Below are 26013 nucleotides of genomic sequence, written 5' to 3'. Positions count from 1 at the left end.
TGTCAGTAATTTCTTTGTTTATTTAGGTTATGTGTCATATCTGCCATGTGCAACTTCAAAGCCTAAAAGCCAAACAGAAATGTAATTGTCAACGACAAAAACACAATTAAATCGTTAATCGCAATTATTTGAGTGACAATTAATCATGTAAAATGTCATAATCGTGACAGCCCTACATGCATCCATACTAAGATCACACACACACACACACACGCGCGCGCGCAACAGCATGCACGTGCGCACACACATACCGTACATGCGTGCAAAAGTATTACACACGTGAATATTAGGCCACCCGTGACAAAAAGCCCACACTTGACTACGCGCTGTCCCCACAGGCTACTGTAGCTGTGGCTGACATCTGAAGGGAAGAATGAATAATTAACTACAGGAGACCCAATCTGTCTGCTCTCCGTCTAGGCGTCTGTGCTGCCAATATTACTCGCTGAGAGAGAGAGAGAGAGAGAGACAGAAGACAGGGGTGTCACACCAAATTCTGGGCCCTGGGTACAAGGATTCACTGCGGGCCCCCCATGAATGTTCTTCATAGGGGGAGGGGTTTAACCCATTTAGACTTTGAACGCATTATTTTGTGCTTTAACCATAGGAAAATAGCAGGTATACAAGCTCACAGCGCGCGCTGCAAGGTTGTAGATCTGCTATTTTTGAAAAATCGTGAAAATCTGTGCAAGTCTTTCAAATCCTTCTAAGGTTTTTTTGAAAAACCTATGTTTCTATGTCAGTGGTGCTCAAACTTTTTCATGGTAAGGACCCCCAAAATGATATGTATTTGGCCACGGACCCCCATCTCAAAACATTTAGTTCCAGGGACCCCCCAGAAGCACATTTTTTGTTACAAATGTTCGCTTAAAAAATACATATTTTCAGAGATTTGCACACATTTTTACGACTTTTCAAAAATAGCAGATCTACAAGCTCGCAGCGCGGCACTCGGTGCCGCGCTGTGAGCTTGTAGATCTGCTATTTTTCAATAGTTAAACTAAAGTATAAAATAATGAAGGCCCCTCCACCTCGGGTAACTCAGTCCCACTCCCACCCTAGCCTGGTTAATAAACCAGACTGCACAACACCACCAGAGTCTGACGCTTGCAGTCAGGCTACTCCCACCCCCCCCCCCCCCTTGTGACGAGAGAGAGAGAGAGAGAGAGAGAGAGAGAGAGAGAGAGAGAGAGAGAGAGAGAGAGAGAGAGAGAGAGAGTGCACTTTCAACCTGCTCCATGACACTGACTGGACGTACAGGTCCCATTGTGTGCACAGATTAGACGCACAGATTACAGCGCGAACCGCACAATAGAAGAGAACACACAAAGACTTGCACAACCGAAATTCATCTGGCTCAGATTAAAACCGCCACAGAAGTGTGAGAGCATGTCCGCTCTTATGCACGATTGACCCCGATTTAGTCAAGAACCTGAATTAGATCATGGTTAAAATACTAATACAAATAATAAAAGTTATTCCGATTGGCTCCCAGACGTTAACATGTGTTTTTTACTAAAGACATGTGAATGTGGAGTGGTATTGTATTGTATTGTTCAGTACAGGGTCATTCAGTTCGGTACACCCTCGTATTGAACGGTTCGATACCGGAACAAGTATTGTTGCACCCTGCAACCACTGAGCGGTCAAGAGAGAGTTGTGTGCCTGTGTTTGACGTTACCACCGGCCGTTATGTAACTATAATAACCACAGCTATGGAGCTCAACAGTGGCTCTACCGGAAGTGAGAAAATCCCACTCATTCACACGGAACAGAGGATTGTGATTGTTAGGAATAATGATGTCGTAACAATCCAAGGCAGACCTGCTGCTATGAGATGGTCAAATGATGGTACTGTAGCTATTATGCTGCTGTAGCTAGGGGCTGTCACGATATGACATTTTACATGACGATTAATTGTCACTCAAATAATTGGCGATTAACGATTTAATTGTGTTTTTGTCGTTCGGCTTTTAGGCTTTGAAGTTGTACATGGTAGATATGACACATAACCTAAATATACAAAGAAATTACTGACATTTGACAACTTACTACTTAAAAAATAACTTTGATAGTGGAAATAGCCGATCTACAAGCTCACAACGCGTCGCGATGCGACGCGTTGTGAGCTTGTAGATCTGCTATTTCCACTATTTCGGACATTTTTCAACATTCACGATTATGACGATTATGACAAAATAATTGCGATAATGTCAAATAATCACGATTAGACGATTATGCAATAATTGTGACAGCCCTAGTAGCCCAGTGGTTCTCAACCTTTTCAGGCCGTGATCCCCCAAATTAATCATATTTGAACTGACAAGCACTTGGAAATTGTTCCACAGATAATTTGCTATTTTCAAAAAGTTTTTCTCTTTCTCATATTAATTGTCAATTTATCCCAGGGATTTCAAACTCAAACACAGTGGGCCACATTTTTAAAAATGGTACAAAGTCGAGGGCCGGACTGGTTTAATGTTTATTTAAATGCGGGCCCTCGATACGCGCCATTGTGGGACTTGTAGTATTATGGTGGTGCTAGGGCTGTCAATATATGACATTTTACATGACGATTAATTGTCACTCAAATAATTGGCGATTAACGATTTAATTGTGTTTTTGTTGTTGATAATTACATTTCTGTTTGGCTTTTAGGCTTTGAAGTTGCATATGGTAGATATGACACATAACCTAAATATACAAATACATTACTGACATATTTGACAACTTACTACTTAAAAAAATTACATTGATAGTGGAAATAGCCGATCTACAAGCTCACAACGCGAGCTTGTAGATCTGCTATCTCCACTATTTCTGACATTTTTCAACATTCACGATTATGACGATTATGACAAAATAATTGCGATAATGTCAAATAATCACGATTAGACGATTACGTAATAATTGTGACAGCCCTAGGTGGTGCATGTGTAGCATAGTGACTCACTGCCTCAGCCGGTTGGCCTCAAAAGTCTAATATCTCCTCCAGTCCATAGGGATATCCCTTTGGTCTGATGGTTAAGATGTTGGACTTTCATAAGAATCCCAGGCATTTCACGTGCATTATACCAGTGGGACAGTTCTAATAGTAATTAAATATCATCCCGTGGGGGCGTCTGCTGGCCTAGTGGTCAAGGCGCATACCACATACTAGGCTATGATGCCTGCTGGCGTCGCCGGTTCGATTCCCGATCCGGACAACATTTGCCACATGTCATTCCCCCTCTCGCTCCACATTTCCTGTCAGTCTACTGTCCTGTCAAATAAAGGCATAAAAAGCCCAAAAACAAATCTTAAAAAAAAAAATATATATATATATATCATCCCGTGGGCCAAAGATAATTCATTCACAGGCCTGATTTGGCCCCCGGGCCTTGAGTTTGACATATGTGATTTAGCCAATTTTTGACTAGATGTTGTAGTATAGTTTGTTGATTACTCTTGTCATGGTCTTTTTCTTTTAGGGTTAGGGTTACTTCGCGATCATCTTGGGACCCCCCCTAAAGCATGTGGGGGGTCTTGACCCACAGGTTGAGAACCACTGCTGTAAAAGACTCAACTTCACTCTCAGGCTACAGTCTGTATGAAAGTGTGAGATGTGCGTCTACTTCTGTGCGGATGATTGGAACATTCTCTTTAAGTTTTACTGAGAATTAGATCCGGAACCAGAGAAATCAGAGGAACCAGGTCCAACGTTTAGGAACCGGAATCAGTTCCATCCCATTTAGAACCATTTCTGGTATATTTGCATATTATAACCACACCTGGGGGTCTATAGAGTCATGTTACTCCATATACACATACAAAACATGGCATCACCTTTAATATATATATATCGTCACTGTCGGGCAGAAACCTTGCATCTCCAAGTTTCAAATTTGTATGTTTCTTCGTAAAGTAAAGCCCTGCTTCATCACACAAGACTGTCGCACAAAACTAGTGAAAACAGCAGATGCTTGTAAATCGGCTATTTTCACTAGTTTCAATCATTTCTAAAATGATAAACACAAATGGAACGGTTTTGGACATACAAGGTTTCCACCCGACAACGAGGATATTATTATTTATGAATATTGTTTATGAATGGGACGGTTAAGAGGGAATCATTAAGGAACCTCCCGGAACGGTTTAAATCCTAGAGGATCCCAGCCCTACTGGGAATGAGCTTAAATCCCATTAAAAGCCTGCATAGCAGTGGGTGATGCAGACACACAGCAGCAACTCCCCACAGGCTCCCCCAGGTCTTATCTCCCCCATGAGGAGAGTATGAGAGAGTGTACGTGCTTAATCAGCACAATGAGCTGGATTTGAACTCTGTAATCGGGAAACTGGCCCAAACCCTCTGTTGTGATTGGTTAGGACTGCCAGACAAGGAGCAAGGAACATGTGTGAGTGTGTGTGTGTGTGGGGGGGGGGTATGGAGTATTTTTGGCTGCTCTTAACCACAGACCAATAGAGAGATAGAGATGTAGATAGAGAGAAAGAGAGAGAGAGAGAGAGAGAGAGAGAGAGAGAGAGAGAGAGAGAGAGAGAGAGAGAGAGAGAGAGAGAGAGAGAGCATTGTCTGTTTCTCAACCAGTGGTCCACAGACCACTAGTGGACCACAGCATAATTACAGGTGGTCTGTGGGAAAATGTTTTGAAGTGTTTAGAAATATATCATCACTGTCTGGCCAAAACCTCTTAACTCCACTTTTGAGGTTTTAGATTTTTTTGGCATAAATCAGGGCTATTGAACACCCTTTACAGCTGAGTGTTGATTAAAATAATATTGAACCAATGGAAAGTAGTAAAAAGTGCTTGGGACAAAACGCCCTAACTCCACACTTTCTGCCAAACCAGCTAACTCCACCCGATTGGCCCTCTCTTTTTTTTCATAAATATGTGCTATTGAACACCCTTTACGTCTGTGTGTTGGTTAAAATAATATTGGACCAATGAAAAGTAGTAAAAAGCCCTTCGGTCAAAACCTCCACTGAGCTCATTTTCCCAAAAAAGAACATATTGGAGTTTCGCCCCGACAGCAGAGATATATTATTGTACTTAAAATGTTAAATGTATAATAAATGTATTGCTTGACATTAGACATGCAGTGTCCGTTACGGGCTTGATATACTTTGTTGCGTGTAGTTTGTCAGACACCAAATTGGCAGACGACTGTGTGATGCATTGTGAGCTTGTAGCTCTGCTATTTGTGGAGCACGGCACCACGTACAACCATGTATGAATCCAGCTTTCAAATCATTAAAGGGGAATTCCGGGGGAAGTGCTTTTCTTATGGTAACCTTATTCCATGCATTAACAAGTGGTGGAGGCGGGGGGGAAACCGAGTTAAAGGAGTAGTTATAAAAACACAAAAGAATATTAGAAAATGAAGAAAATATGTTATGCAGATGTTTCTGCACGACAGCGACGGTTATGCTAGTGTTCCAGACAGAGCTAAAAAAAAGGTTGAGAACCAACTACTCTCTCCCGACTACATCTGATCACGTTGTCGCCCGCCTTTCTTTACGGACAGCGACGACAAGATACCCGAGTTAAGTTCACTTGGAGCTGCATCCAACACATCCACTCACTGCCATTTCCGCCGGCCTTATCGTTAGGCCCCTAAGGGCAGTTGAAATTTCTCTTTTGGGGGTAATAGATTCTGACTCGGCTCGAATTTGAGAACTCTACTGGTAACAGGAAGATGTAGAGTAGACTGAGACACAGGATGTCTGTCATTAGGGAGGAAAAGTCCTTTACCTTCTGTAGACTGGTTGGGTTCAGCTGGGTTTTGTCAATAATCTTCACAGCAACCTAGAGGGGGGGGGGGGGGGGGGGGGCGGTAGAGAGAGAGGGAAAGGGAGAGAGAGGGAGAGTCGTACATTATTAGAGAGAAACATTATGTCCATAGATGGGAGATAAAATGCACATTTGAAATTGCATATTCAGTTTCGATTTTCGATCAAAAGAAATATGGACGGTGCCATTGGTTTCCATGCATCGAAAATGACGCTTTTTTTGTCCCTTGTACGGGTGCCGCCATCGGGGACTGCCCCATAGGTCAAACTCCCGTTGGGTCGAACAGCGTCGGCAGGTTAGATAATCAATCACCAGCGTCGGCAGATTAGATAATCATCCGCGTCACGGTTACTGAGGTTAGGGTTAGGGGGGACTGCCCATTAGTCCGAAGGTTCATTAGTCCGAAGGTTCATTAGTCCGAATTTAGTTAGGGTTACTGAGGTTAGGGTTAGAGTTAGGCATAGTATTCTTAACAAATTCGGACTAATGAACCATCGGACTAATGAACCTTCGGACCAATGCCATGGCACCAGGGTTAGGTTTAGGCATAGTTTTACTGTGGTTAGGGTCAAGGTTAGTTTTTGGTGGTCGGACCAAAGGTTGTTCGACCTAATGACATGTTACCGCCGCCATCATTGTAGAAATCAACGTTTATTGGTAGAAATGGTACCATCTCGAATGCTATTGGCTGCCAACGGTCACATGCAACCGCTTGCCAAATAAAGCACACGAAGAACCATCACAAGCCTATGATCACAACCAGTGCACAAAATGCATATCATGGTGATTGAAACGAGGCTTTAAACTCACCACAGGAACCATAAAGTATTTATGACAATGTTTATTAAGGTAAGAAAATCGAATGTAAAAGTTCGGGGGAATAGAATGGAATCCTATGGAGAACATGTTGCTTCTGGTGCCAGAACAGCGCAACTAGCAGCCAATCATAGAAACTTTTAGTTCCGTGCTGCTTCATTTTAAATCCTGATGCCTGCCCCCCTGGTCAAAACATTTCATAGCTGAATGTCTTTATTTGGTCATTTATGAATAAAAGGGCTTTAATTGGCCTCAGTCAAAACGGTACAGCCCACTGTTTACACACTTTCCCATGCAAACCAGTGTTTGTGCGCACACACACGGAATACAGACAATATGACTTGTAAACTTCATATGCTGTAAGAAAATAAATAGGTGAAATTGTGTTTTTTTTTTATCCTCATTTTGCTGGAGACCCCCCGGAACCCCCTCAAGGGCCCTTGGAGGTCTGCAGACTCCACTTGGAGAACCAGTGCTATGAGCTACTAGGATTGGTCATGGCTATCCCAAAGTATGGCCTAGATCAGTGGTTCTCAACCTTTTCAGGCCGTGATCCCCCAAAATAATCATATTTGAACTGAAAAACACTTGGAATTGTAGGAGTTGAGGTATTACAAACAGTTTGACTCCCACAGAGTCAAACTAAATATTGTGAAAACAGCAGATCTACAAGCTCACAGCACCTTGTGTTCCGAGGCGTTGTGAGCTTGTAGAGCGGGTATTTTCCACAATGTTTACCTCTTTCTTGTCTTTTGTTTTTAAAAAAGGTATTAAAAAGGTCTTTCGCTGTCATCTGGGGACCCCCAAAAATCATGTGGGTCCCGACCCACAGGTTGAGAACCACTGGCCTAGATCAGTGGTTCTTAACCTGTGGGTCGGACACCCTGGGGGGGGGGGGGGGGGGGGTCGCTAAATTATTTTGGCGGGGTCTCCAGATGATTAACTTAATGTGCAACATTGTTTTCTCACTCAACAGTAAACAAACCAACATAAAGTTTAAGTGTATAGAGGGTATCTGCACATTTCTAAAACGACAATCTAAGGACTTTTTTAACACCTCTAAAGTGAGCATTTAAACATTGGACAAATTCTCAAATATTAGAGGAAGAAATTGTGAAAATAGCAGATCTACATGCTCACATGCGTTGCAAGGCGTTGTGAGCATGTAGATGTGCTATGTTCACAATAGAACAGTGTTATACATAATGTAATTCCTCAACTCTTAGTGCTCATCAGGGTGGGGGGGGGGGGGGGGTCCCCAGTTAAAACATGATTATTTTGGGGTTCGCGGCCTGAAAAGATTTAGAACCACTGGCCTAGATGGTCTGGTAATTTACCGTTGGCAGGCCGGGACCCCCCAATGAAACTGGACTAAAGCCAGATCCATCCATTACTATAATCAACCCACAGTTGATTATGGAATCACACAGAGAACAGACCTGTGTGTCCTTTTACAGTCTAAAAAGAACACAAGGCCACCGGCTGGCCGCTGCCATGCCCCTGTAAAACTGTGCGGTGTGCACACATTATGCCTACAAAGTCATTTATAAAACATTCCATTACGCTTTCACAATACACCGTGGATCAGCTTTTAGAGTGTTGCTCAAGACACAGACGCAAGGGGTAAAGTTCCTGCCCACCAGCATGGAGACTGGAGAGGTACAATCCGACGCAACACAATGAACGAGCCGCGCTTGCGGCCGGGGAGCTGACAGGGTATGATGGTCTCTGTTGCTGCACTAGCGATTCCTAGCCAAGGGCAGTGGTTATCAAACCTTTTCATGTCGAGGACCCCCAAATTGATATGTATTTGGCCGTGGTCCAATCTAAAGTTTTGTGCCAAGCCCAAGGACCCTCCGTCATGCACTGGGATCAATTCACCTTTTTATTTGGCGAGCTGCATATCCGGTACCACTTAAACCCTCTATAATTGGTAAAAGGTACCAATAATATACGTACTTGGTACTTGGTCTTTTTTTCCACTCTCTATCAAATGTCTTTGCCAAAAAATAGCCGATCTACAAGCTCACAACGCGTCGTGGCGCGTTGTGAGCTTGTAGATGGGCTATTTTTTGGCAAAAGTTCCGCCCCAGGATAATGGATTTCGATTATCGCGATAATATCGACAAAATGTATTTTGTCACAATAATCGCAATATGACGTTTTCATATCGTCTCATCCCTATTTAGAAATGTTGGCTTTTTCAAAAGAATATTCAAAGATTAGCTTTTTTTTTCTCAAAAATATCAGATCTACAAGCTTGTATATCTGCTATTTTTGAATAGCAGAAGTATAAAATATGGTTAGTAAAAAAAACACGTCCTAGGGATCGGACTGGATGCCACTTCAGCAGGGAGCAGAGACCTGTGGTGTTTGACCACATGCGTTACGTCCTCCAAGAGGTTGTCTACACAACACCACGGCTTCCCAAACAATCGGGAACCATTGTGGGTAGCAGATTATGTTTTGAGGTTCGCAAGTATATCCCCCATTTTTATTTCATTTTATAGTTTTCATACATTTTCAAAATAATTTCATAATTCAAATAAAAACAATTAAAGTGAATTCCACAACTGTTAACCTTTAAACTCTGCAACGCGTTGCGAGCTTGTAGATCTGTAATTTGTTTTCCACTTGTTTAGGTCACAGGGAGACCCAATGTCACAGGACTACACCACAGGTTCCCAAAACATGTCAGCCGAGAGCCAAAAGATTTTTGGCGTCTCCCCTGAGTTAGAAAAATCACACCCGTGTGAACTGAGCGGTGGTCGTGGGGGGGGGGGGGGGGGGGGGGGGTGCCTGTGTGTGTGGGGTGTGTGTGTGTGTGTGTGTGTGTGTGTGTGTGTGTGTGTGTGTGTGTGTGTGTGTGTGTGTGTGTCTGGCCTGGCCTGAACAACAGCGCCCCTCCCTTAACATGTGTGGTCAAAAAAGGTACTTCAGGCTACATACAGACACGCACGCACGCATACACACACGGCCACGTATAGGAGACGGTGAAACCACCGCTCAAAAATACATTATGAATCGATTCATTGTTAATTATGAGCTTGTAGATTGGACAAAATAGAATTACAGCCATGTCAAGCCAAATTATGGAATTTGTCTGACTAGATCTCAGAAGTATTAGAAACCACTTGGTGTATAAATAATCACACTTACTCAAATAAGATAATGTGATTAACGTCAATAACGTGGCCACTATACAGTGTTCAGTATGACAAAGTGTGTGCTCTGCTTGGCCTATATACTGTACAGTTGGACACGGAATAAAGCACAATGAACAACTTTTTATAGATGCAGTTGCAATCAAAAGTTTACATACACTTGTAAAGAACGTGTATGTTATGGCATTTTTCTGAGACTGACTTCTTTGTCACACAAAATAAACCACCAGGTTTTTATTTTAATTAATTGGGTTTTCTGAAGATTTGACCAAATCTGCTGGGTCGAAAATATATACACTGTACAGCAATGCTAATGTCCCTTGGCCATGTAGAAAGTTGTGTCAATCAAATAAGCAACTGTGCAGCAATTGTTTTTAAGTATAAACTGCATGTCCCACTGGGAAGCGATCCCGGGGCAGACCGAGGGCCAGATGAAGCCATTACATCTCCACACTGGCCTGGAAACGCCTTGGGACCCCCCAGGATGAAGTTGCTGCGACCCGACTCCGGATAAGCAGTTGAAGATGGATGGATGGATGGATGGATGGCACAGTTGTGTCACTGCCATGATCAGTAAGAAAGCGCAGTCTATCACCTACTGCTGAGAGAAAATTGGTCAGGATGATCAAGAGTAAACCTAGAACCATCAAAAAGCAGGTCTGAAATGAATTAGAAGCTGCTGGAACGCAGGAGTCAAGTGCCCACAGTCAAACGTGTTTTACATCACCATGAGGTAAGAGCCTGCCATGCAAGATGGAAGCCCTTGCTCCAGAAGTGGCACCTTAAGGCTCGACTGAAGTTTGCAACTTATCACATGGACAAAGACAAGGTCTTCTATCTAGAGGACTTCTGTGGTCAGATGAAACAAAAAATGATTAAGGCAACTAAGTGATTAAGATGTTTTTGGTGGCAAAGAAGTATTTGCTCTAATCAACCTATCTCAGAAAAGTTGTTTACAAGTGTATGTAAACTTTTGATCACAACTGTATCCGTCTTTTACAAGCTAAAAGAGTAATAGCATTAACCAATTCAAAGGAGCTATATTGGCATGAGAAAGGAATACCAGTAAAGTCGCCGAAATGAAGCTCGCCGAGAAACGGGGGGTGCGTTCGGAAATGCACACCGGGTGGGGCAACGGTGCGCTTTTTCAGTCTGAACTCTGAAGGTAAACTTTCTGAAAAGCAGCAGTTGCTAACCTAATGTTGCTATTGATGTTTATAAACTAGGGTAAATTATGGTTATCGTCTTAATCTCACAGTATCATAAATGTTAATGCTAGCAACAACAAAGATGTAAAGTAGGACACACAATCACAGTATGCCTTCTTCAGTATCAACATGAATTAATATTCTGATATTCTATTATAATTTACCCTAGTTTATAAACATCAATAGCAACGTTAGGTTAGCAACTGCTGCTTTTCAGAAAGTTTACCTTCAGAGTTCAGGCTGAAAAAGTGCACCGTTGCCCCACCCGGTGTGCATTTCCGAACGCACCCCCCGTTTCTCGGCGAGCTTCATTTCGGCGACTCTACCTGTTACCTGAGAAAGCATACATTTACTGAACAATGCCAAAGCAAATATATTGTTGGAAAAGACATATAAAATAAGTGTGTGCACTACTCTAGTGTGACTTTTCAGCAAACGCAAGCCATGCATGGCGGCGGTCCAACGCTGGGTCATCATAACGGGAAGGCCTGGGCTAAACGCAATTATTATTCATCCCAATCAGGGTTTTCCCAGAGACCTGCACTCTCTCTGACCTGCTGAGATCGGCTCCTTTTAACCACAATCTGGACACTAAGTGGCACTGTGTGTGTCACGGCCAGGGAAGGAAGCACTGCTGGAAGAAGTACTAATTTCTTTTGTAGCATCACTAGACTGGATGAACCCGCGCGTGGAGGAGGGCAATAATACATAATGATGAATTAGACCTATTTCGCCCCACAAGGAAAATGCAGTTTTCAGCTTGACCCGGCTGAGCGCAGAGGGGGTTGGGGTGCAGTTAGGGTTTATCTTGCTCTAGGACACCTCTACGCATTACCGGGGCCGGGAATCTAACCCGAGATTGGAACCAGAGGGTGTAGAGACTCCATCCATTCAGCTATGGCCGAGGGTGTAGAGCAGTGATATTTAACTGGAGGCCCGTGGGCCAAATTCAGCCCCTGTGGAGTTTTCTTGTGGCCCTGTAATACATTCCAACTGGAACACATTCCATATTCTGAAAATCTATTTAATATTTTTAAAGCAAGACATATGTTCTTATACTAAAGTGTGGCTTTCAAGTACTTTATAAATGATTGTTTATTTCTCTATGTATAACATGTAAGGCAGAATTGGCTAACTGGAATGTTAGCTATAATATCAGCCATCATTCTTGCACTTAAAATATATAATATAAAATATTGAATGGGTTAAGTGTTAACATTTTCCAGTTAACCGGTCAACCATGATGTTTTTTATTTATTTCTTCTATTATTATTTTTTGTATGGTGCCCCGGCTTCAAGTAATTTTACAACTGTGGGCCCCTGCCTAATCTAGTTAATACCACTGGTGTAGAGAGACTACCCATTCAGCCATGGCCGAGGGTGAGGAATAGCCAGCAGAAAGCTGAACAGAGAGGGATGCACACTGCACAGTGTGTGTGTGTGTGTGTGTGTGTAGACGCATGCACAAGGCAGGTGGGAGCTATTTGCGGCCTGTCTTAGGTGGGCAGGTGCATAGACAGGCCTCCCTTCAGTTTCCTGCTGTCCTGTACACTGCTCAAGGGGAAGCATTTGTGTACGCATGTGCACGTGTGTGTATGTGTATGTGTATGTGTGTGTGTGTGTGTGTGTGTGTGTGTGTGTGTGTGTGTGTGTGTGTGTGTGTGTGTGTGTGTGTGTGTGTGTGTGCACGCGTGGTCGCGTTGGTGAACATATAAATTCCCGAGCCCGTTTGCACTGGTGAGTTTCTGTTTATATCCGCTCCTGTACACTGTATTTTAAACTCTACTCCGTTGGGTTCCAGGTAACCTTTTCTCCAACAAGGACCACTTGAAAACCTTGAAAAGCGTTCGCACACCACTCACCCGACCACTTAACGCACGGTTGCCATGTTAAGCGGTCAGATGGGTGGGACCAATTTTATTTTAAGACTTTGGCGTCTGGCATTTTGTTTTATAATAAACCAAGTAAGCGATTTAAAGTTAAACTCCAGCGGACGATAGGAGCTACAGTGGGCTTGGGATGGAGTTATGTAATTTTTCACCTGTACCACTCGTTCTTTGATATAACTAGTAAGATGCCTCAGGGAAGGGCGAGGTCGCGCCATGTCTTGACCTCACATATGAGGTCCTGTTAGATATGGGCTTAATATTGATGACATCAGGGATCTCCATATATGGACATAAAAGAGATTCTGTTAGAGTGGTTCCCATGACATCACAGTGATGTCAAAGTGTGATGTCAGAGCAGCAAACCCTCAGACCACGCCTGACACTGTGGTTCCCCTGACACATCACTGTGACATCACATGTCACAGTTATGTTTTTTTTTTATTTGAAGGTCCACTCGCAATATCCTCACGGCCCTTGGGAATCACCGTTATAAAACACTACTCAATTTCCTCTACTAGAGCACTGTTCTCAAATAATATTGTGAAATGTGATGAATGCGTGGATATCTCAGCACTGATCAGATACATCTGTGTGTGTGTGTGTGTGTGTGTGTGTGTGTGTGTGTGTGTGTGTGTGTGTGTGTGTGTGTGTGTGTGTGTGTGTGTTCCCCCTACTAATGGCTTTAAAGGTGAATAATTCAACTCTGTGGTGACAAGAGGGTTAACATTTACTGTTAATTATTCACTAGATTTGTAACACACTGCTGTTGCATGTGCTGCTGTTCAATCCACGCATAGATTATGGACACAACACACACACACAGACGCACACTTATTGATTTCCGCTTCTAGGTGGTCTTCGGCATCTTAAAAATCTCTTCCTCCGTTTTGTATGCCAACGTGCCACGTATTGTCGACAGCAGTTATATGAAAAACCAAAAAAAAATCACGTCACTTTCCAACTGCAATTTCACAGGGGGACTAGGTGAGTCACTACACAATTTATTTACGTATTAATTACTGTCTTTCTTTATGACATAATGGGGTTACTATGATCTCAGCATCCTGCAGGGAACAGACTCTACAACACAAGGTCATGGCGTGCAACGCGAGGACGCTCTGCTCTGTCGTCGGGCAGGTTAGCAGAGCAAGGTCTATACAGTAATATGATGGCCACCAATGTCACCACCGGTGAAGGTGAATGTCAGCGCGTTTGTGTATGGCTGTGATGCACGTTGTGTGCAGGCCAGGGTGCTTCCCTCCCTGTGGACAAATGCATACTGCATAAATTTGTTCTTTCCTTGACAAGTAAATGTTTGAGACCCACTGATCTAAAGGTGACCGGTGCCTTGTGTGTGTGTGCGCTCTGGGGCTACTGTAACCCCTACTCAGTGTTACATACTAGGGATGGGACGATAAGCGATATTATCGTTTATCGTGATAAAAAACACTCACGATAATCGTATCGTGGAGATTTCATTTATCGTGATATCGTCCTCCGTCATGCACTGGGATCAATACACCTTTTATTTGCCGAGCTGCAAATCCGGTACCACTTAAACCCTCTATAATTGGTAAAAGGCGCTTATAATACTGTATGTACTTGATACAGTCTTTTTTGTATCAAATGTCTTTGCCAAAAAATAGCCGATCTACAAGCTCACAACGCAGATCTGCAATTTTTTAGGCAAATTAATGTTCCGCCCCAGGATAATGGATTTTGATTATTATCGCGATAATATTGTAAATCGCAATTTCCTTTTGTCACAATAATCGTGATGTGAAATTTTCATATCTTCCCATCCCTAGTTACGCACGTTCAAACCTGGTGTCCCGACTTTGGGCATTCAATCGTTCCAACGAAGAATAAAACAGGGATTTAAGAGGTTTAGGTCGCGCCTGAGAGCCGACAGTTCCATGTATTAGCCGTTAGGTGAAAGTGTTGAAGTGAAGATAGCATCGGTTCTAGTCAGGCGTGTTGTTTTCCACCTGTTCACCCTCTCTCTCTCGCTCTCTCTCTGACCCCTGCCTGTGCATTCTGATGAACCAGCAGCACAGAGCGGTGCCCGAGCAAGCATCACAGCAAGCAGCGGCTCGCATACCTAATACATCTGCTCAAACATTTGCCTTGCAGGAAATCGAACGGATCAAAGAAGATTAAAGCCAATTTTTCTCAAAAGGCTTATTCATTATGTGCCGTGATTCGAGATTAACCACTTAAACCCTAAATACTTTTTTTTGACCAGAGTCCCCCCAGGGGGTCTATACTAGTTACTGGGCCCCCTTTTTTTTGTCTATGCCAAATCTCGTTAGACCCTGTGGGCCACATGGTTACCAAGGTTACTTACTTACAAAATCATTATAGTTATTTGGAAAAAATAACTTTTTTGGGCTAGTGAAAGTTACAGGTATGGTGTGTGTGATATCAAACGTGAGCTTATCATAATCACAGTAATCCTTAATCACATTCCATCATATTCAAGGGCTTTTTGGAGAGAAATGAGACAAACTCCATAAAACACTGCAGAGGGGAGGAGGGGTGTGTGTGTGTGTGTGTGTGTGTGTGTGTGTGTGTGTGTGTGTGTGTGTGTGTGTGTGTGTGTGTGTGTGTGTGTGTGTGCGTTCAGCTGATGGTCGTTGGTGTTCGTTAATGTTACAGTATATGCATCAAGGCTTTTTGGTCCTAAAAAAAACGCCACTTATCAATTAATTGATTAATCGACTGATAAGGTTATCAAGTATCAATTAATCATGAAATAATCGATATAAGCCATCACTTCGTGCTATGAGCTTATAGATCTGCTATTTTTGTTACATGTTGTTGTTACATTTGTACAATATTTGATGCTTCTGGGGGTCCCTGGCACAAGATATTTTGAGACGGGGGGGTCCATGGCGAAACGCATATCGTTTTAGGGGTCCTTTGGTTTGAGCACCACTGATAATATCGCAACATGTTTGTTTTTTGTTTCTTCAGAAAACTGGTGAGAAGAGGACGGTTTGCAGTACCAACGCTGTCAGGGACCTGATGTGTACAGAGTCTGGCTGAGTGAGTGAGAGATGGTTAAGAGATCACAGGTGACCGCCCTCTTCCCCGGGGAAACACAAGCTTTAATTACTGACACCGCCAATGCAGGGCGTCTATCACACTGACAGGTCAGCTGTGTGTGTGAGTGTGTGTGTGTGTGTTAAAGACACAAAAGAGATGGACACGCAGCACTGTGATTTGACCTTACTGGGACAACTTACACGGTCAAGTACATTATGAACACGACAGGAGATCTGTCGGTCTCCCTTGTTTCAGAGCAGGGCGGGTCGAACCGGGTTTCCATCAACCGCTTTCCTGGTAAATGAGGCCACGTCAAACCAAAAACCATAACTTTACATTCTAACTAATTTGTGGACAAGGAAAATCAAGGAGCCACACTGAATAAGAGTGTCTAAATGCCTAAATTGTACATAGTAAGTTTACCATTTAAAAGCTATCACCTCAAGCCACAGAATGCCTCAAGTTAAAGCCATGTAGTACCCCTGTATTGGAAGCATTTAGTCACTCACTCAAATTTCCCTTTTTATGATGTCTCAAAATCCCAATTTTGGAAATATGTACTGCTACTAAAGCATAAACTGAGGTGAAATACCTGAGTGGAGCTTATTTTGGAATTAAACTGACAAATAGCCAAAAAGAAAAAGAAAAAAAAGAAAAAACAACATTAAAATATCAACCCATTTAGGCATAGAATTATTGAATGCTTTAACTATTGAAATATAGCAGATATGCAAGCTCACAGCGCAGCACTCGGTGCCGCGCTGCGAGCTTGTAGGTCTGCTATCTTTGAAAAATCGTGAACATTTGTGCAAGTCGTTGGATATTTTGACCAGATGTGTCTTCTAAATCCTTCTAAGGTTTTTTGAAAAACGTATGTTTCTATGTCAGTGGTATTCAAACTTTTTCATGTCAAGGACCCCCAAAATGTTATGTATTTGGCCACGGACCCCCATCTCAAAAAATGATTTTCTTGGGACCCCTCAGAAGCAATTTTTTTGTTACAAACGTTCGCTTTGAAAATACATATATTCAAAGATTTGCACACTTTTTCAAAAATAGCAGATCTACAAGCTCGCAGCGCGGCTGTTGAGCTTGTATATCTGCTATTCTTCAATGGTTAGAGCGTTCAATAGTTCTAGGCCTAAATGGCTTTAGTAGAAGCGAAGCCGGACCCACCTCTCGCCCGGTCAGGACGTGCCGTGCCAGCTTGACTTTGGCAAAGTTCCCCTTGCCGATGGTCTTGAGAAGGCGGTAGTTGCCGATGTGGGGGTGCTCCTCCGTGGAGGTGAAGGAGTTGCGGCATCGCGCCAGGCTGTGGCGGCTCGCCGACTTGGTCGGAGGGGCGGGCGGTTCCACGAAGGCGTCCACCGACGAGTGCTGCGGGAGAGTCACACGTGCAGAGATTAGGAACATTCCTCACTTGCCCCGCCTGACGCTCAAGAGCAGAAGACGCACACGCTGCACGTTGGCACAAAGCCCCCTCTGAAGCCGACCAGGGCACACAGAATAATATAAGAATAATAGTATACAAAAGGACTGCAACGGTTCTGCTAGACTATGAGCGTGGTGAGACTGGGAAGGTATTCCCTGCTGCAATCAGAGGGGAACCTGTTAACTGGGCTCAACATCCAGAAAGATGATCCAGTGTGTTCTTTGTGTGTGGGGTGCACGCGGACGTGCATGTGTGCACACACATACACACAAAGACTTAAACACACAAAGCTTTACCACACACACGGCTATACCTTGAATCTAAGCCATATCCACATCAGTAGAAAGGGAATCAAGTTCCCATCCTTCCCTGCATGGTATCTTTATCTGCTGTTAGCCTAAAGACATTATCATCCACAAAGCTACGTGAGACCAGCACAAGACACACTGAACTCTTTGTGCTCTCTGTCTGCATTCACAGGACCTGCAGAAGTGATTCAGTCCCTCAATTTCCACAATGAAGCACATGACGACATTTGCTAGCCAATTCAACTTGTAACCGATTGGCAATAATGCGTGCAATGCATGCGTCATGGCCTGGGCGTAATGAGCGGGCACACACGGGTGGAAATTTGGAGCAGGTTTGCAGCGGACGCATCATCGCAATAAGAGGACAAGTACGCGTACAATATAAAGGTCTGGCTCATCGTCCCGTCGCTATAACAGCTGCTGATGTCACTCTGGGTCAAAGATCCCATGATCCATTGCTCTGGCGCTTTGCCACACCCAAAAGCCTGGAGAATAAAGCGTCGGTCTGGTTACCCAGGCTCCCCTGCTCTCCGCTTTCAGCAGAGGTAACGCTACACCCAGCAGGGTGCGCGTCATATCAGCTAGCCTACATCCTGGCAGGGACCGGCCCAGAGCACATGATCCACAGTGAGCATGGCTGAGAGGCACAGAGAGAGGCAGGGACAGCCAGAGACAGACAGACAGCAAGGAGAAAAATAGGAGGGAGAGGGAGAGAAGGAGGGGGGGGGGGGGCATACGGGAGTGAGAGGAGAAAGGGAGAGGGAAATCGAGAGTTGAGCCTGACCGATGGCGATGCCACGTTTTTTGGGGTCCGAAGCCAATCCTGATTTTGGAATGCCTATACCACCAGTTACCCATGTTTTGGAACCATATTTTGTAAAAGAGAAAAAATAGGGGCAAAATCTAAAAATCAGTTTGAAAAGAATTTGACTTGGCTAAAGTTTCTATTTGATTTAAATGTAAATAACTATGTGATCAGCTATAGCTATTTATAATCAACAGTAATAGCTGTTGATATAATAAATATAAACTAGTCATTGCACGTTCGAACATATGTGCTCCGAATTATGTGCAGTTTGGGTTATGGGGTGTGCACAGTGCACACTGCACAGTCGCATTCCACCTGAGGGTGGAATGCGACCTCAGGGTGACATGCAACCTCGCCCTAAAGGGCGAGGTCGCGCCAATTCTTGACCATCTGGCCAACCACAGCGTTTCTCTGACGATTCTAGTTGTTGTCATTCTGGGGGGAGTTTGTTCATGTTTTTGTGAGGGTATCAACCCTAGGAGACACGGGGAGAACATGCAAACTCCACACAGAAAGGCCCTATCGCTCACACCCTAGGTTGGGTTGGCGATAGGGCCTTTCTGTGTGGAGTTTGCCTAAACATGGAGATGTGGTACAGAAGGACTCATATATGGGCATAAAAGGTATGTCATGTGACATCACTTCCTGTACAGACAGTCAGACAGACAGCCATTGACTCCGACCTAACAATGGCTACTGTCTATGACGGTAGTTCCATATGACATATTGGACTAGACTATCTCCATATATAGTGTTATCCACATCTCCATGTTAGGACTCATATATGGGCATAAAAAGTATGTCATGTGACATCACTTCCTGTACAGACAGTCAGCCATTGACTCCGGATTAACAATGGCTACTGTCTATGACGGTAGTCCCATATGACATATTGGACTAGACTATCTCCATATATAGTGTTCTCCACATCTCCATGTTTAGGCCAAACAGATTCGCTCCATTTCTCCATGTATAGGTCCAAATGCCCAACGTTGAGCTTGACAACGAAACGTTCTTAACACAGACGCCCTCATATTTACATATATATATATAAAAAGTATGTCATGTGACATCACTTCCTGTACAGACAGTCAGACAGACAGCCATTGACTCCGGCCTAACAATGGCTACTTTCTATGACGGTAATCCCATATGACATGATGGACTGGACTATCTCCATATATAGTGTTATCCACAATTCGTGTAGCCGCCCTGTACAGGAAGTGATGTCACAACTTGCTGACATCACACTGACATCACAGAGGTTACGGAAGGAAGGTCACTCAAGCGACACGGTTCTTCAGAGTATATGCAACCTTCTGTCGCAATAATGTATTTGTACTAGTAAGACGCCTCAGGGCAACATCATTCTTGGCCATCTATGGAGCACCCTGGTACCCATATATGGAGATCCATGTACTGTATATGGAGATATGCTGTGAGAGCCCAAACATGCTTACTGAGTTATTTTGTTATGTGAAAGTCCTATGACGTCTATAACATCTGACATCATACCCTTACCCCTTGTATGCCCATACATGAGATCCCTGTCTGTAGAACCAGCCACACAGATATGGGCTGTCTTGGCCATAATGGATTCTGTTAGTGTGGTATGTGGTCGATGTGGCCTCCATATATGGGCATTCCCATATGAAGTCCTGTTAGATATGGGCTTAATATTGATGACATCAGGGAACTCCATATATGGCCATAAAAGGGATTCTGTTAGTGTGACATCACAGTGAAGCCAGAGTGTGAGAGCAGCAGACCCATTATTAAAGGAGTAGTTCAACCCAAAATGACTTTTTTTTTATTGATTAGTCACGCCATGGAGACTAGAGTTCAATAATATTTTTAGTTTTTTGTCGCATTCCTAAGACAAAAACGTGATAACAATAAATTTACCCCCATTCGTTCCGGATGGGGACCAGTTTCGAAATGGGTCCCCATCCGGAATCAATGGGGGTAAATTTACTCCAGTCTCCATGGCGTGACTAATCAATAAAAAAAGTAATTTTGGGGGTGAACTACTCCTTTAAAGGTAAAAAGATTGGGACACATTGACTGCATACATAAGGTCGATATGAGAAACCAACTCCAAAATATATATATGCCAGACCGTTACATCGGTCAAGCTCCAGTGGAGAGGGATTGCGACTGAATGCAGCCCTGAGCCTGCTGTGTCCTGGTCAGACACGTTGCCAGCCAGGAGCTTGCTACAGCTTCCAGTGCTCTGATTGAAGCAACTGCCTTCCTTTACCCATTATTTGCTGTGATAAAGAAGTGTTAGTCAAACCTTTTATTTTCAAGGACCCATTTGGTTACATTAAGAGCAATTTCTTGAGTTATGGGCCTGTAACATATCATCGCAATCGAGCAGAAACCTCCATATCTAACCTTTTGTGTTTTTTTTGTAAATCACACCCTACTTGATCACACTACAGCGTCACACAAAGTAGCAGATCCACAAGCACAAAACATGGCGCTAAGCGACGGGTTTCGATCTTGCAGATCTGCTACTTTTTTTTTTTTTTTTTTTCGTTTTTTTATCCTGAAAAATAACAGTTGAGGACCTCAACGGAAATAAGTCTCACGACTTACTTGTGTAATCCTCAAATTGCTGTAACCATGTGTTTTTTACTTTTTTTTTTACTGCTTTTCAAATAAATCAAATAAAAAAATAATAATCCAAGAAGCTTTTGCCTATTTTTTTCATCAGCTTGAAGATCAGATCTGTCATAAACTCATAATGACCGCGTCATCCGACGTACCGGACTGTTCTCACACACCCACATACTTGACACGATTACACGCCGCTGGCACTGGTGATGGTTCCACGTTCAACTCATCACACTTATCTGAGGAGGAGCGCATATCTGGGACACGCGGGTCATCTTAAGAGTGTCACTTAAAAAGGCTCTCGATTAATAAACAAAAACGTTGCTTCCTCCTCACCTTCAGGAAGCACACAAAGATACAATACACACTTGGCATACAAATCAGGAAGCGTAGAGAGAGAGCCTGTTTTTTTTACTGCACTCTGAAAGGCTCTCTTCTTTTGCCGTAATAAGCTGTTATGCAATGCAGTTCGTCAGTGGACCCTAGGGCTGTGTGCTATAGTGGAACGGAGAGGGATGCTAGCTAGGGCTCGTTGACGACTGCCCTGCCAGTCCTGCTGTGGGAATGCTAAACGGATACTGTACTTTACTTTACTAGTACTTCTTTACTTAAAGGGGAAGACCACCCATTTTCAATATTGAACTATGTCATTAATATACCTTAGAGGAGTTGTGTGGAAATAGAAAAAAAAGTTCCCCCCCTTCTGTGTTGCCTAGAAATGGAGGATTGATTTGGAGTTTTTTTTTTTTTTTTAGGATTGATTTGGAGGTTTGTATTGTAAAGTACAACTTGATGACATCACACCGTTGTACTTTACAATACAAACCCCAAAATCAATCTTCCAGTTCTAGGCAACACAGAAGGGGGGGGGGAGGGGGGACTTTTTTCTATTTCCACACCACTCCTCTAAGTTATATAAATGACATAGTTCAATACTGAAAATGGGTGGTCTTCCCCTTTAATACTAACTTCTATAAAGAGAAGCAAAATCGATGTGTACGGTATGTGACACCTAAAGCTATTTAGAAGGAGTTATGAATACAGTGGCAGTCCCTCACAGTAAAATCAATGGGTGTTGATGAAACTCTAATGGTGCATTCAAACCTGAATTGATACAGTATAATTGTATTTCTTTCTAGTCGCTTCAATCGCTTCACTTTGGTCGCGCCGGTCAGTTTTGAAGAAAGAAATGTCACTTCAGAATCAAGGCGAAACACCCAAAGTCCCAAAACCAAACACCCAAAATATTTCAGTGTCTCCGGACAACATCAACGCCGATTGGCTGTCAAGAAAGACGCGATGGGTGGAGTGGGGAGAAGGTCGCTTCAGTTGGATCTTTCCAGCTGGGGCGAAGATACAGAGGCGACCGTTTGGCCCAGTCGCGCGTCGTCTCGTCTTTGCATTGACTTTGTATGTAATTGCGCCAACTATCCAGATTTGAACGCACCATGAGACTAATATAAAGGGACCCAGGAGGATTTGACTGTGCTTAAAGGAGTAGTTCTACCACTTATTTTCCACTTATTTCCCATCAGTTACACACCCCATGAAGCCTTGAATTCATGGAGATTTTTTTGGTTTGTTTGTTTGATTGTTTTTGACTAGCCAATAATTTGATGACCAGCATCAAATTATTGGCTTATGAATTCAGGGCTTCAGGGGCCTCAGGGGGTGTGAAATTAATTGAACAATAGTACTTTTTTGGGTGAACTACCCCTTTAACCAATTAAAACTTAAGTTCCGTTGACCGGAGTCCTCCAGGGCTCTACACTAGGTGCCCTTACTTTTTCTCCCCCGTCGCTGGAAATCAAAAAGCGGACAAAGCATCACGCTGTGAGTTGTGGATCTGCCATTTTCACTCAATGTTGGCTAGCGTTCATGGTATATACCGGTAATGATGAGTTAGCCGCTATCCTGTGGCTACAGTGGTATTGTAGCTAGCATAGACATAGAAAGGTAGACGCCTCCTCGGCTCTGGGGCGTTGGTAATAGAGGACTGGCAAGCTTCAGGAATTCTGAAGGACGCTTCCTTGGGTGTCACAGAATGCTCGGTAGGCCAATCAGATGTGGAACTGGCGCTGGACAATCCCTCTTTCCCAGCGCTGGGGGCAGAGTGCCTTCCACAGTTCCACTAACAGATATCTATGGTTCCACAGTTCCGCACTTCTGCCAGTAGCTAGTATGAGATATATGGCTAATTGGCTATACCATAAACATTACTTTTTTATCCAATGACAAAAAGAACACATAACATAAAATGACCTGTTTTGTATGAAACTTGATGTGAGAACAAACTGCCATTCCTGATAATATAGCAGAAATGATGGGACATGATCATAGCACCCATCACTTCGATCTAATCTAATTCAGTAGGAAACGATCATGGGACATGACAGCACCATCATTTAAATCTAATATAATTCAGTAAGAAACGACATGGCAGCACCGTCATTTATAAATCTAATATAATTTAGAAGTAAATGTTTTGCTTGTGAACCACACAGACAGTGCATTCTGGTTGTTTACATGGTGGGTTTATAGGCACTAGGCACACGGCACAATAATACGTACATGGAGCCTGATTTATAATGATGTAGTTTCAATCTGTGTGCCGTTTCCTCTTCTCTCCAGGAAAATGAGAAAACCCTAGATATGTCAGACCCTGTCAACATGCAGTCTGTTCTCAAATGAGGCTTTTTTTATTCTCGCTGTGTGTTTGTGTGTGTGGGGGGGGCGAGGGTTGGTTGGGAGAGAGAAAGATATAAAGGGAGACAGGTGGGGGGAGGGAGGAGAGAATGGCTGGCTGTTCCTGTGTGTGTGTGTGTGTGTGTGTGTGTGTGTGTGTGTGTGTGTGTGTGTGTGTGTGTGTGTGTGTGTGTGTGTGTGTGTGTGGAAAAAGGAGGGGCTGGTTCATTCATAAACATTCCATCACACAGAGGAAATCAAGGAAATGCCGCAAGTCATCCAGTTTGCCCTATTCATTAATTAATGTCACGCTGCTTTGCTGTATCATTGCGCCGAACAAACAAAGAACGGTCGACAGACACAAACAGAAGCTAGAGAATAGCCTCTATGCTATGCTCTATGCCGCTACAACCGGGGCCAATTAAACGGTGGATCATCATCATCCTCCTCTCTGTGATGTCACATTGCGATGCTGTGTGGCTCGTGCAGGCACACAGGCAGCGTTTGTTGCTTTGCCTTTGAAAAAGTAGGACAACATCCTCACTACTAGTCCCCATCCCCCAAATATTGACGCTCAGTCTCTGGACTAGAAAAGATGCCCCCACTTCTTGCAGTCAAAAAGCGGAGCAACACCATTTTCTCACAGCCAGCCCCCCCCCCCCCCCCCACACACACACACACACACACACAAGGGCCACTGGTGGAGGCTGTACCCTTCCTTCTAAATGCTCTGAGAGGGAGAGAGCAGCCAGCCAGCATGAACTGCTGCACAGTGGTGGAAAGTAACTAAGTACATTTACTCGAGTACTGTACTTGAGTATAATTGAGGTATTTGTACTTCACTTGAGTATTTCCAATACTTTTATTCCTCTACATTTATTTGAAAACTTTAGATACTAGTTACTTAGCAGATTTTTAAATATCACAAACATACTTCAGCCCTATACGGACTTCGGCTATATGGATCTGCTATTGTCAAGTCATTTTAAACATTTTTGAAAATATGAAATGGGAACATGGGTACTTTTACTTATGGTACTTTAAGTAGCCTACATTCTGATACAATAATTTTACTCAAGAATACCAGACAGACTTCTATTCGTAAAACAGAGTATTTCACTTTTACTGTGGCGTAAAGTAACTAAGTACATTTACTTAAGTACAATTTTGAGGTATTTGTACTTTACTTGAGTATTTCCAATTTCCAATACCTTTACTTCTACTGCACTACATCTCGGCTCCAAATATTGTACTTTTACTCCACTATATTTATTTGAAACTTTAGTTAGGCTACTAGTTACTTTGCAGATATATAGCCTATTATAAAACATACATAAACCACTTTAGCCCTATTTTATACCTAGGCTATTTTCAAACATTTTGTACTTTTACTTTTGGTACTTTAACTACATTTTGATGCCAAAATACTTTCATAATTTTACTCAAGTACATTTTGAATTCTGGACATTTTACTTGCAACGGAGTACATCTATTGATACTTTTACTCAAGTACAAAATGTGAGTACTTTTCCCACCTCTATTGAGTACTTTTTTCTCGAGCACCACCGCTGCTGCTGACGCAATGCGTTGGACACAACCTAACCTAACCTACCCTAGCTGCTGCTGCTGTGCAGCAACACAAGCTAAGGTGAAACCATGACGAAACCTGCACATCCAAGCTAACACACACAACACAACCACCACCGCTTTATCTTGGTTTATGTGGTCCTTCTGCAACACTGTAACCAGGGCTTCTTTCTCTACAAGCGGCGGCCCACTAAAACACGTCCTGCGATATAAAACAACCTGAATGAACCCCTCCTCCTCCTCTTGGAAGAGAGAATTCCGCTACATTGTGTCCAGCCTAATTGAACCGAATGGAGGGAGAAGGGGGGGGCACACACGGACATTAGACTACCGTCTTCTTCACACAATAAACACTCACATTCTCCGTGTCACGCTCGTTCACCGTCGGCAATGGCGTTCTGGTCGACATCTTGTGCTGTCTGTGTTGTGTGGTGTAGGCCGCTCAGCGATGCAGCAGCGCGCAGGGCAGAGCAACAGAGGAGCTCCGTCTACATCCCCCAGTCTGTAACCGCCAACCAGTGGGCCTGTTCACCGCGGCATAGTAGCTGCCCAGGGCCCGGTGGTGGATGCGGAGAGGAGAGGAGGGAACCGAACTGTCTTCGGTCGGTGTGGTCCCTGAACGTGACGCCCTGGCCGGCCTGCCTGGCTTCAGGTCGGTTG

The 26013-nt window shown here is 43.5% G+C and overlaps 1 protein-coding gene across 4 annotated transcripts in view; it reads right to left on the bottom strand.

Annotated features, from left to right (window-relative positions):
- mark1 (MAP/microtubule affinity-regulating kinase 1) overlaps positions 1 to 25762 on the bottom strand; it is a gene marked incomplete at both ends in the record, with an annotated part of 103445 nt that extends 77683 nt beyond the window's left edge. For all 4 annotated transcript variants that reach the window (XM_080740339.1, XM_080740340.1, XM_080740341.1 and 1 more), the window contains 3 exons: positions 5751 to 5804; positions 17091 to 17291; positions 25712 to 25762. In XM_080740339.1, coding sequence (XP_080596465.1) covers positions 5751 to 5804; positions 17091 to 17291; positions 25712 to 25762 — 306 coding nt within the window. The remainder of the gene's footprint in view (positions 1 to 5750; positions 5805 to 17090; positions 17292 to 25711) is intronic.
- Positions 25763 to 26013: the final 251 nt, after the last annotated feature.

The sequence above is a fragment of the Nannobrachium achirus genome (assembly GCF_963921795.1).
Source record: "Nannobrachium achirus genome assembly, chromosome: 13".
Classification (NCBI taxonomy): domain Eukaryota; kingdom Metazoa; phylum Chordata; class Actinopteri; order Myctophiformes; family Myctophidae; genus Nannobrachium; species Nannobrachium achirus.
Note: the sequence above shows the minus strand (reverse complement) of the source record. Positions and strands in the feature narration are given on the sequence as shown.